The sequence below is a fragment of the Acanthopagrus latus genome, chromosome 3 (genome assembly GCF_904848185.1).
Source record: "Acanthopagrus latus isolate v.2019 chromosome 3, fAcaLat1.1, whole genome shotgun sequence".
NCBI classification, from domain to species: Eukaryota; Metazoa; Chordata; class Actinopteri; order Spariformes; family Sparidae; genus Acanthopagrus; species Acanthopagrus latus.
Window position 1 is genome coordinate 299,757 of NC_051041.1, and position 12,568 is coordinate 312,324.

Genomic DNA, 12,568 nt, shown 5'->3' on the forward strand with positions numbered 1-12,568 from the left:
TCGTCTTATTGTGAAGGCAGAAGGACGTAGCGGAAGTTGTGTCTTTGTTTCCGGGTCTCAGCGCTTTCCTTCCGGACACAGTTAGCATGTGTGCTAACGTGCTACAGCAGGTACGCGGAGCTGGGGGTCTTCGTCCTGTTCGGAAGCTAAAATGTTGATCTCACTGCAGATTGACAAAGATTTATTCGAACGGAGGCTCGAGACGTTCTGATTAGACGTTTGGAGCCAACAAAAACAACAACAACAACAACAACAACAACAGCCCGACATGGAGAGTAGATGAGTCCAGCAGGAAGTCCTGGACGTGTTTTAACGGCTGCAGAGCTGCAGAGAGCAGGTGGGTCCAGTTCTGCTGCCCGGAACACGTCCACTTCTCTGCTGATGTCACAGGACGCTTTATGCTAAGCTAACGTTAGATAAACCATCTACACTGCCCTTAGCCGCAGCTAGCTCCTGCTAAACGTGTCATGTAGTTCTTTGTTACTGATCATTTCGTTCTAGTTCGGATTGTGAAGAGCGTCAGGACTGTCAGCACCACAGGTCCAGTCAGGACTTCAGAACCAGAGAAGAAGTTCTGTGACTGGAGCTGCAGGTCTGTGATTTAGATGTAATTACCATTAATTATGCTGTTTTAATAAATAAAATGATCAAACACAGATCATCAACAAACGTCGGTGCAGCGACGCGACCCAACGAAACAGAACTGAAGTCCGTTCAGACAAACTCTAGATTAAATGTTCTGCTGATCATCAGAGACTCAACAGTTTCACAATATGAAAAGGTTTCTGTGTCTCTGTGATTGTTGCTCGTTCTTCAGTATTTAAACGTTCATCATTGTATTTAAATCGTCTTGTTGGTCTCAAGTCATAATGTGATGTTGATCCTTCAGCCGATATTAAGATTCATATCAAACTGCCCAGGGTTTAATTTCTTTTAGTCTTTTGATAAGTTTTGAATTAAATAATCTGACTGAGTCTTTAAAGGTCTCTAACTTGGTTCTGTGTTTGTGAAGGAACCTCAGCGTTGGATCAGCGTCTCCTGAGGTAACAGTCATTGAGTTATACTTCATGTTTACTACGTACGTATATATGTACTACGTACCTATATATCAGAAGTGTCAATAATTCTAATCGTATATTTTGTTGTTTTTTAAGATGCCAAAGAAGAAGGAAGGATTCAGAATGAGCCCGTTCCCTCAAGAAGCAGCGCAGACAGACACCAGAGGTAGTGAAATGTCTTTAACACAGCAGCTTTAACACAGATGAACCTGGTGGACCTGGTGAACCTGGTGAATCTGGTGGACCTGGTGAACCTGGTGGACCTGGTGAATCTGGGGGGATCACGAGTCCCTCCAGATGTTGTGTTTCTGTGACCACTGTGTGTCCTTCAACCTGCGAGTGAACGCTGACTGAACACGTTCACATTAAAGTTCCTCTTGAACGCAGCTAACGATTCTGCTCTGTAGATGTTTTAGAACGACGTGTCACACCAGAGTGTTCATTCCTCTGTGGTGCTGCCAGGATCATCAGGATCAGTGTTTCCCACAGAATCAGGGGAACATGTGGGAACATGCAGGAACATGTAGGAACATGCGGGAACATGTGGGAACATGCAGGAACATGAAGGAACATACAGGAACATGCAGGAACATACGGGAACATGCGGGAACATACAGGAACATGCGGGAACATGTAGGAACATGTGGGAACATACAGGAACATGCAGGAACATACAGGAACATGCAGGAACATACAGGAAAATGCAGGAACATGTGGGAACATGTAGGAACATGTGGGAACATACAGGAACATGCGGGAACATACAGGAACATGTAGGAACATACAGGAACATGTAGGAACATACAGGAACATGTGGGAACATGCAGGAACATGCAGGAACATGTGGGAACATACAGGAACATGAAGGAAAATGTGCTGCTGAATTTGTAAATCCAAAGGTTGGGAACACAGAGCTGCTGCTTCGGTGGGTCCACGGTGTCTGGAGCACACTGAGCATTATTTATTGACATTTATTGATCAGAGTGATCAATTATCAGTCAGGATCAGCAGGGGGAGCTGATGAATGTCCGTCCTTCTGTCTCTCTCCTTGACTGTCCCTTCACCTGCCTGTAGACTCATCTCTGTTTGTGGACGACACAATGTACTTGTGAGGTTCACAGATCAAATGCCAAAATACGTAGACACTGAAGAGCAGAAAGCACAAAACTCTCATTATGAATCTGGCTGCAGGCATCACTGCGTTCGATCAACACTCCCTCTTTTTAAAATCTTATTTACAGTCCTGTAAAATCTGTCAACTGGTGATTTTTGAGTAAGATCAGTGGGAAATAAAAGGACAGGACAGATAACTAAATAATTAAATATTACTCAAAATGTATTTGATGACGGTGACAAAGGCAGTGGATCAGATCTTAATAGGAGCTGGTCCCAATGTGAGGTCTGGATTGTGTTCTGGCAGGATTTGAGACAAATTAAGGAACAGGTTGTTGATGAGCAGAGTGTCAGTGAGAACAGCTGATCAGCACGATTACTGACATCCAACAGGGTCGAAGGTTTTCAGTTTGATTTGAAACAGTTTCAGGAGTTTTATCATTTCATGCCTTCAGACCGTCGAGGCCGATCAGAACACTTCTCTCATTATCGCTCATAGTTTTCTGTAATGTGTGTTTGTGTTTCAGAGCGTCCTGCAGACGTCCAGCAGCTGTCGGTGAGTGAAGAAGAGGTTCCCCCTGAGCAACAGGAGTGCAGCTCCAGTCTGGACCAGGAGGAACCAGAACACCCACACATTAAAGAGGAGGAACAAGAGGAACTTCGGACCAATCGGGCGGAGGATGATGTCACCAGGTTCACATTGCAGGATCTTAAAGATTTATTCAAACAGCGACTGCTCACTGCAGCTCAAGAAGATCTGATTGGACATTTTGAGACAACAGTATGTGGATATGAAAAGGAGATCGACCGGCAACAGAAACTGCTGGATGTGGTTTTGAAGCCTGAAATAAAGCTGCGAAGAGCAGGTTGGTTTCCTTTCTGCTGCTGGAAACATATTTGCAGCTCTGCCAATGTTGCAGGGAGCTGATGCTAAGCTAATGTCAGCTAATCCACCCACTCTCTGTCTGTTAGCTGCAGCTAGCTCCAGTGACTAATAATGGCTTCACCAAACGATTAATCAATCTGTTATTCATCTTTCTTTTAATGTTACAATTAATTTACTGCAAATATCATTTAAAACACGTCATTTATATTTGAATATCGTATTCAATCATCAACAAACAAATACAACAAAGTGCACTGAGGGCATTCTTCCAGCAACAGGTCACCCAGTCTGGTAATCTGAAATATTATGTTTGAATGAACAAAAAGTAAACAGGACTTCATTTTGGAGAATTACAGGACATGTTGTTTGTCATGGAAAAATCCTACAGACGGACACAACAGACATTTATCTGTAGTGTTAACTTTCACTTTCAGTCTTGAGTCCTCAGTTCTGTTGTATAAGTCAAGATGATCTGGAGGACGGCAGAGAGCATGTTGGATCTTTTCTCTATGCTGCATGTTTGTACTTCATCAGAGACTTCACAACATGCTAATAGCACAACAACAAAGCAGCTACGTCTTTCAGCAAGCTGATCCGCTGGGTTCCCAACACATCACACACGGACCATGGACTGATGCTCCCACACTGCCACATCCAATGTGAATCCAGCCGCCCGTTGTAGTTAAAGAGGCGACAGCTGCTGGCTCAGTGTGAAGCCTCTGATACTCGTCTGTTGCCTGATGTTAAATGAAATAGATTTGTTCATTTCTCAATTGTCTTAGTCTACATAACTTCATACTGTGATGTTTAAGTTTAAGTTTATATATCTTGCAGGGACAGTGCACATTAATTATCATCACTGTAAATGTGCCATTGTTAGCCAGAAGGCTAATTTTCAACTGTTGTCCGAATGTCATGCTACAGTGAATTTCATTGGAATTAAACTGAAAAGCTGTTTATGGTCATCTAGCAAATTATGACCTGAAGCTAATCATGTAAAAATTTAATTATCACTATGTCGAACTTGTCTTTAACAAACTCATAGTTTTCTGTAATGTGTGTTTGTGTTTCAGAGCGTCCTGCAGACGTCCAGCAGCTGTCGGTGAGTGAAGAAGAGGTTCCCCCTGAGCAACAGGAGTGCAGCTCCAGTCTGGACCAGGAGGAACCAGAACACCCACACATTAAAGAGGAGGAACAAGAGGAACTTCGGACCAATCGGGCGGAGGATGATGTCACCAGGTTCACATTGCAGGATCTTAAAGATTTATTCAAACAGCGACTGCTCGCTGCAGCTCAAGAAGATCTGATTGGACATTTTGAGACAACAGTATGTGGATATGAAAAGGAGATCGACCGGCAACAGAAACTGCTGGATGTGGTTTTGAAGCCTGAAATAAAGCTGCGAAGAGCAGGTTGGTTTCCTTTCAGCTGCTGGAAACATATTTGCAGCTCGGCCAATGTTGCAGGGAGCTGATGCTAAGCTAATGTTAGCTGAATTATTCATACTCTGCGAGGAGCAGTTAGCTAAGTTTCTTTTTGTTTGTGGACTTCGTGTTGTGTATCAATCACTGTTAGTTTGAAGCCTTTTGACAGTGAGACTTATTACTGTAGAAGACATCCTTCGTGTGTCTTGGCATATAAAACTTTGGACTGAAACATCGTACTACAGTCCATTTTATAGGAACAAAATATAAAAGCTGTTTTTTTTGTCAAATTATTTCCTGTTGGAAAATAAAAATCCAATATCACTGTCGAGCTTCACTCCAATATATATTTATGGTTTTATTTCATGTCTGTTTGTCCGTCTGTGTTCTCTGCAGACATCCAGCAGCTATTGGTGAGTAAAGAAGAGGTTCCTACTGAGCAGCCAGAGTGGAGCTTCATCCTGGACCAGGAGGAAACAAAACCCCTACACATTAAAGAGGAACAAGAGGAACTCTGGACCAATCAGGAGGAGGAAGATGTCACCAGGTTCATCTTCACTCCTGTCCCTGTGAAGAGTGAAGATGATGATGAAGAAAAACCTCAGTCCTCACAGATGGAGACAGAAGCTGATGAAGAGTTCTGTGGAGGACCAGAACCAGCCAGGAACTCAGATCCAGATCTTGAGACTGACGACAAGACTGATGACTCTTCTGAGACTGAAGTTAGTGATGATGATGAAAACATCAACAAAGATCATTTAGGTTTAAACTCTCTGAAAAACACTCAAAATGATTCTCATGAGAAACCACCACGCTGCTCTGAGTGTGGGAAAGTATTTAATAAAATCTCACATCTAAACAGACACATGAGGATTCACACAGGAGAGAAACCGTTCAGTTGTTCATGTTGTGGCAGAAGATTCGGCCAGAAGGAACATCTGCAGAAACATTTGAAATGCCACACAGGAGATAAACCTTACAGTTGTTCAGTTTGTAGTAAATGTTTTTCTCAGTCTGAACATTTACAGTTACACATGAGAACGCATACAGGAGAGAAACGGTACATCTGTAGAGTCTGTGACCAAAGATTCATCTGGCCTAATCAACTCAAAAGACACAAGTGTGTTGTTGTGTCCTCACAGCTTCATCAGAGTTATACTGAACAGATGGAGACAGAAGCTGACAGAGAGGAGGACTGTGGAGGACCAGAACCGACCAGGACCTCTGACCCAGATCAACATTTACAACTTGAGACTGAAGACAGGACTGAAGTCTGCGATGGTGTTAGAAGGAGCACAGAATCTCATTTAGGTTTGAATTCTGAGAAAATGAATGGGTTTAATTCTTGTGAGAAACCATGTAGCTGCTCTGTCTGCAGTAAAGGATTTAACCAGATCTCACATATGAAGAGACACATGAGAATTCTCACAGGAAAGAAAACATTAAATTGTTCAGTTTGTGGTAAAAGATTTGGCCAGAATTCACATCTTGAGACACATTTGAAAAACCACACAGGAGAAAAATCTTACAGCTGCTGGTCTTGTAATAAATGTTTCACACAATCTGAACATTTACAGAAACACATGACAACACACACAGGAGAGAAGCCGCTCGGCTGCAGAGTCTGTGACCAAAGATTCACTCGGCCTCATCGACTCCAATCACACAAGTGTGTGGGTGAGTCTTCACAGCTTCATCAAAAACAAACTGAGATGGAAGCTGATAGAGAGGACTGTGGGGGACCAGAACCAGCCAGGAACTTCGATCCAGATCAACATTTACAGCCTGAGTCTGACAACAGGACTGAAGACAGAGTTTCAGACTTTTCTGAGTCTGAGAGTGACAACGATGATAAAGACTGGAAGGATCCTGAGAGGAAATGTTGTCGCTGCTCTGTGTGTGGTAAAACATTTAAACATCGAGGAAATCTTAATACACATCTGAGAACTCACACAGGAGTGAAACCATTCAGTTGCTCTGTGTGCAGCAAAACTTTTTCTCAGAAATCAGGTCTGGACTACCATTTGAGGATTCACACAGGAGAAAAACCGTTCAGCTGCTCGGTTTGTGGGAACACTTACAGAAACAAAGGAACTCTGAATTACCACATGGCGAGCCACACCGGGGTGAGACCGTTCAGCTGCAGCGACTGTGGCAAAACATTCAGGGGGACGTCACAGCTTAAAATTCACAAGTGTGATGATGAGTTGTTACCGATCCACAGAAACCACAGACGCACTAAACCACTGACCTGCTCTGAATGTAACGTAACGTTTCCCAACAACTATGTTCTTATGACACATATAAGAGCGCACAAAGGCAAGAAACTTTTTACTTGCACAATTTGTGGCACAACACGGCAGTACAGTTCCCATCTAGAGATCCACATGAGAACCCATACAGGAGAGAAACCCTACAGCTGCTCTGTCTGTGGTAAAAGATTTTCACAAAGAGGAATCATGACGCAGCACATGGCCGTCCACTCAGGGGTGAAACCGTTCAGCTGCACTGACTGTGGGAGAGAATTCTTTTGGCAGTTTCAAATTAAAAAACACAAGTGTCTTGCCAAATCCTCACAGCAAAGACACACTGGTCCTGCTAGAAAGAACTGTGGAGGATCAGAACCAGGCCGATACTTGAACCTATACAGATGTTTAAAACCAGATGCTGAGAAAGACAAGTTGTCTTCAGAAAACGATGACAATGTTGACCTTGACTTTTGGAAAGAGACCAGGCAACATCAGTTAGGTTTCACCTACTGCAGGAAAAATCTGAGAGAGAAAGTATCTGAGAACGGGGGCTGTGACACTGGAGAGAAACCCCTTGGCTGCTCTGACAACAGAGCTGCAACTGTACCAAAGACCAATGACAGTGTTGACATAGATCTCTGTAAACAGACCAGGCAGCATCTGTCAGGTCTAAACCAGCTGAAGAATGAGGACGTCTCTGTGAGTGATAAAGGATTTAATACTGCCAAGAAAACATCCAGCGCCTTGTTTAGCTGCTTATTTTGTGGGAAAGGCTTTGCAACAGGAGGATATCTTACAAGACACATTGCCATCCATGTTGGAGAGAAACGACTCAGTTGTATCATTTGTGAGAAAACATTCACTTCAGAGTCGGTGCTTATAAGCCACGAATGTGTTGAAGAGTCTTCACAGCTTCATCAGAGCCAGACTGCAGAACAGATTTCTGCCAATAAATCGTTTATTTGCTCTCAGTGCGGAAAAGGATTTAGCCGTAAGCACAATCTACAGGTACACATGAGAATTCACACCGGTGAGAAACCATTCGGCTGCTCAGTTTGTGGAAAAGTATTTTCCAGGAGTGAAAGTTTAAGTTTTCACATGATGTGTCACACAGGGGAAAAGCCTTTCCACTGTTCGGTCTGTAACACAGGTTTTATAGACAGCGAATCTTTAGTCAAACACATGAGAATCCACACGAGACAAACACAGTTCAGTTGCTCAGTTTGTGGGAAAGAATTTGCATGGAGAAGATATCTGACGAAACATATGGAAGTCCATGCAAAGGAGAACAACTACAGGTGCAGTGTTTGTGACGAAAGATTCATCCAGATTTCTGAACTTCATCACCACCAGTGTGACAGAGAAACATCACAGATTCATGACAGAGACACTGAGAAAAAACAGACAGAACCTCCAGTCAGAACCCCAACTGAACTGATGGAGACAGAAGCTGATGGAGAGGACTGTGGAAGACCAGGTCCAGCCAGCAACTCTGATCCAGAGCAACATTTACAACCTGAGACTGTAGACAAGTCTGAAGACTCTCCTGAACCTGAGACCGATAACTGGAAGCAGACGAGAGAACCTCAGTTCAATGATTATGAAGTTCCTCAGAGAGATTCAGTCGGTACGACTGATGAGAAACTCTTCAGCTGCTCTGAGTGTGGGAACACTTTTTATAACGGTCACCTTCTGATGATCCACATAAAAAATCATACAGAAGAGAAAGTGTTCAGTGGCTCAGTGTGTGTCAATCAATTTACTGAAAGAGAAAGTCCAAGTCAAGCCTGTACGGTCCATGATGGGGTCCACAGAGGAACGAGGCAGGAGGATTCAGAGACCCCACGTATTAAAGAGGAACCACAGGAACTCTGGATCAATCAGGAGGAGGATGATATCACCAGCTTTACATTCCCTCCTGTCCCTGTGAAGAGTGAAGTTGATAATGAGGAAGAGAAGCCTCAGTCCTCACAGCTTCAAAGACATACTGAAGAGGACAGTGGAGGACCTGAAGCAGCTCAGAACTCAGATCTAGAGAGACATTTACAACCTGAGACTGATGACAGTGTTGACAGTGATTTCTGGAAGGAGACCAGAGAACGTCCGGCAGGTTTGTCCTCTTTAGGAAATGATGAAATCTGTGAAAGTGTTGCAGGATGTGATTCTGATGATAAGGCGTTAGAGTCTGAACCTGAGAGTGACGACAGCGACGACAGTGATTTTTGGAAAGACAACAAAAAACCTGAGGAAACTCACAGGAAACCACACAGCTGCTCCGAGTGTGGTAAAAGGTTCCTCCATGTTCATCATCTGAAGAACCACATGAGGTTTCATGTTAGACAGAAAGCTCCATTCTTTTGTTCTGTCTGTGGTCAGGAGTGTCTTTACAAGTCCCACCTGAAGATCCACATGAGGACTCACACTGGAGAGAAGCCGTTCCCCTGCCCAGTCTGCGGGAAAAGATATGCACACAAGGCGAGTATGCAGTCACACATGTCCATCCACACTGCGAACAAACAATACACCTGCCAAGCCTGTGACAAAAGCTTTGGTTGGTATACAGAACTTAAATACCATGAATGTGTCGGCTTGTCTGACTGCAGAGAAACCACGTAGCTACACACAGAATGATTGTGTTGCATGAAAGGAATCTGCAACTAAGTTGGGCCATTGTACACCAGCTCACGTCACCTCCCGGCTCACGTCATGATTATCTTGAAGAAATGGACGTTAAAGCATCTGCTAGTGTTTTTAGAAGTTCGGCCCCAGAGCTAAATTTATTGTTTCTGTGGTTTGTTGTTGGTTTTTATTCTAGACCTTGTTGACTACTTTATCATCTAATCTGCAACAAACCAAATCAACACATGCTGTAACTTGCAAATTTCCTGGCATCGAAGACAGACACCTTTTCGTCATGTGCTGATTTTGTAAATCACATCTTGTTAAACAACAGTCAGAATCCAAAGAAATTCTGTTTACTGTAATTTATGTCAGAATCAAGCAGCAAATGTTTTTGCTGTCTGTGTTGCCACGACTGAAACTGCAGATTGTTTTTACTTTATTTCTTTAGATAAAGAACTTAATTTGTTTTTGATGGCAGTGAAGAGACTCTTGTTCAGTCCATGTTCTGGATGTGTTTTAGATATTGATGATGTTCCTGTTGGACTTGATCATCTGTGTGTTTTATCTTAAATATTGTATCATCACATTATTTTATATGTTGTTGAATCAGGATCTCCCATGCATGATAATAAATCTATAAAGTTAAACAGAGCTGTTAGTAACATTCATTATCACACAGCATGTTGTTTAAACACAGTCAGCTCAGTGGACAGACTTAAACCTGAACCTGAACCTGAACCTGAACCTTAACCTGAACCTGAACCCAGACCCGTCACACTCAGTAAGCAGGTCTGGATTCTGTTTCAATCTGACTTTCTGGCACAAAAAGCTGATTTGAACTCTTCAGGTGTAAATGTAATTTTAACTCTTCTGATTAACTAATCAATCACTGTCTCCATTAATCGATCAGATGATTGGTCAATAAAGTGTCTATGAGCTGACTCTTTATACTCTTTCACACCAACTTATAGATTATCAGAGTAATGACCAACTAATCGATTCACGTTCCTAATGTTTATTCAGTGTATTGGTTCTGATCCAGTCCAGCAGGGGCAACCTCACCTCTTCCTGCAGGTGTGTTATTACATTACACTACAACCAAAGTTTTGTTTTTTCAGTTTGTAACTCTTTAATGATGTCATGCCGCCGTGTGATTGGACGACAGTGAGCTCAGGAGGTTAACCTGGAAGAAAAATAACTACTCAGCTGAGATACTGATCAGTTCTAAACTGGAGCTGAAATATGATGTCTATCAAGGCTGATGATGAATTGATCAGTTGATTGATTTGTAGAATGTTGATCAGTGTTGATCGAGCTGACAGCAGAAACAATGACTCAAACTGCCAGCTGCAGTTTTCAAACTTCAGCTGATCTGATTGATTTAAATGTGATCAGCCTCATTCATCCGTCTGTTCAGTCTTCAGTTCATTTTGATGCCACAGACCAGCTGTGACGCCTTTCATGGATCAACTTCCTCTGTCTATAAATCACCTGAGCAGACGTGTCCTCTCACTACACTGGTCGATGACATCATCATCATCATCATCATCATCAGTAACACCTGTGAACGTCACGCAGCCTCAGGATGCCAAAATGAAACATTAGAACATGTTAATAAAATATGATGTAAATGTCAAATATGGATAAAAACAGTAATGGTTTATGAGACAAATAAATTAAACACAGAACAGATTACAGGTTATTATTATTATTATTATTATTATTATTATTTAGAGTCATATTTCCGTTTCTGCATCTCTGAACACTTTGTCATTATATCTGTCACATCTAAAGACACACTCGTCCTACTGTCCAGACTTTATTCTGTGTACTCTTTACTTCTTTATTAATTGTGTTATTATTTCTTATTTATGTTTCACGTAGTATTGACCCTTTCTGTAGTGGAGTCTCTACAGATGAGTGTTCTTGTACAACCACAGTGACAATAAACATGTAGACATGTTTCATGATGTCGCAGCTGTAAATGTTGTACAGAATAATGAAGTGAAGAGACACAAATAAATAATCCTGCATCCATAAACCAGATTCTCTCTGAGCTGTGTGATGTCATAACCATCATATCTAAATAAAGTGACTTGTGAGAAGTGGGGTGCTTTGTGTGTGTGTGTGTGTGTGTGTATGAGAGTGAGAAAGTCATGGACTGAGTGAAGTCATAAGTCACTACAACGTCACCTGACTCCCTTAAGAAATTACACAATTTTGAGTGTTGCTGCATGAGCAGAAATGTAATAAATGTTTTGATTCACTATCAACGACAAATTGTAAATGACTGGAGCCTTCTTGTAAATTCAGCATTAAATATTATACATGAAGCCAACTCTCATCCACTACATCACCAAATGTGGTGATTTAAAGAGTTGTTGCATTAAAACAAACTTTATAACGTAGTGAAACTGTGTCTCTGACAGATTCTGACTCATTGTGTCCTTGTTGTAAATTCAGCATTAAATCTTTCAGCTGAAGTTGTTTGTCTCCTTGTAAAAAGTGTCAGTTTGTGGCAACATGTCTGTACCAGCCTGTCTGCTTCTGTGTCTAAAGTGCTAAAGTCTTACCTGCCAACATTGATCAGCTGTTTGAACACACTGTTTACACTGATTTCACCATTTACACTCCATTTATGAAAGAAGAAACATGTTATTGATCTAAACATGTCACATGTTACAAAGACACTAAACAGGAACAATATAGGCGACTTCTTTGTCCCCGTGGAGAAAGTCCCCAGACTCCCTTAACAAATGTGTCAGTTTAGTGAGTTGTTGAGTTGGAGACACTTTATAAACTCTGTGAAACTCTGTCTCTGACTCATTCTGCATTATTTGGACCTTCTTGTTCATTCAGCACAGAGTCCATTTGTCTCATACAGAGCATAAAGTGACATCACATCACAGGTGGTCACTTGTCCAGACATGTTTAAGGTCAAGTGTGAACTAATGGGCTTGAAGCGGTCCACTTATGATCGGATCACTCAGGAACAGTCTCTGTCTCTGAACTGTGGTTAGTTGTGTTTCTATCTCGCCCTGCTTGGTTACAATCGGTTCATTTAAAGACCCCACAAAGCTCTGATTCTATCTCCAACACTTCTGATCACCAGTTCACTACAGAGTCTAATAAGTCTACAACATAAACTCATAAATGTGTAAAAGGAAATATTTTGACTCATATTTTCCTTCTAAATAGAAAAATACGACCATCCAT

At 42.0% G+C, this 12,568-nt stretch overlaps 1 protein-coding gene across 3 annotated transcripts; it reads left to right on the forward strand.

Annotated features, from left to right (window-relative positions):
* The first annotated feature begins 99 nt into the window (after positions 1-99).
* Positions 100-11,578, forward strand: LOC119017256 (zinc finger protein 850-like). 3 transcript variants are annotated; one of them, XM_037093822.1, is made up of 8 exons: positions 100-337; positions 502-592; positions 1,013-1,043; positions 1,155-1,224; positions 2,699-3,037; positions 4,131-4,469; positions 4,878-5,203; positions 5,624-11,578. In XM_037093822.1, the coding sequence occupies exons 1-8, from the start codon at positions 280-282 to the stop codon at positions 9,344-9,346; spliced, it is 4,977 nt and encodes a 1,658-aa protein (XP_036949717.1). In that variant the 5' UTR covers positions 100-279; the 3' UTR covers positions 9,347-11,578. The 3 variants fall into 3 exon arrangements, with proteins under 3 accessions (XP_036949717.1, XP_036949715.1, XP_036949716.1); XM_037093820.1 differs by having other exon boundaries at positions 4,878-11,578; XM_037093821.1 differs by lacking the exon at positions 502-592 and having other exon boundaries at positions 4,878-11,578.
* Positions 11,579-12,568: the final 990 nt, after the last annotated feature.

What these genes read in the sequence shown, in the direction of transcription:
- LOC119017256 (XM_037093820.1), top strand. Translation starts at nt 280, where the DNA reads ATGAGTCCAGCAGGAAGTCCTGGACGTGTTTTAACGGCTGCAGAGCTG. An exon ending in TTCTGTGACTGGAGCTGCAG is followed by an intron (nt 593 to 1,012) that starts GTCTGTGATTTA and finishes GTGTTTGTGAAG; the next exon opens with GAACCTCAGCGTTGGATCAG. An exon ending in TTGGATCAGCGTCTCCTGAG is followed by an intron (nt 1,044 to 1,154) that starts GTAACAGTCATT and finishes TTGTTTTTTAAG; the next exon opens with ATGCCAAAGAAGAAGGAAGG.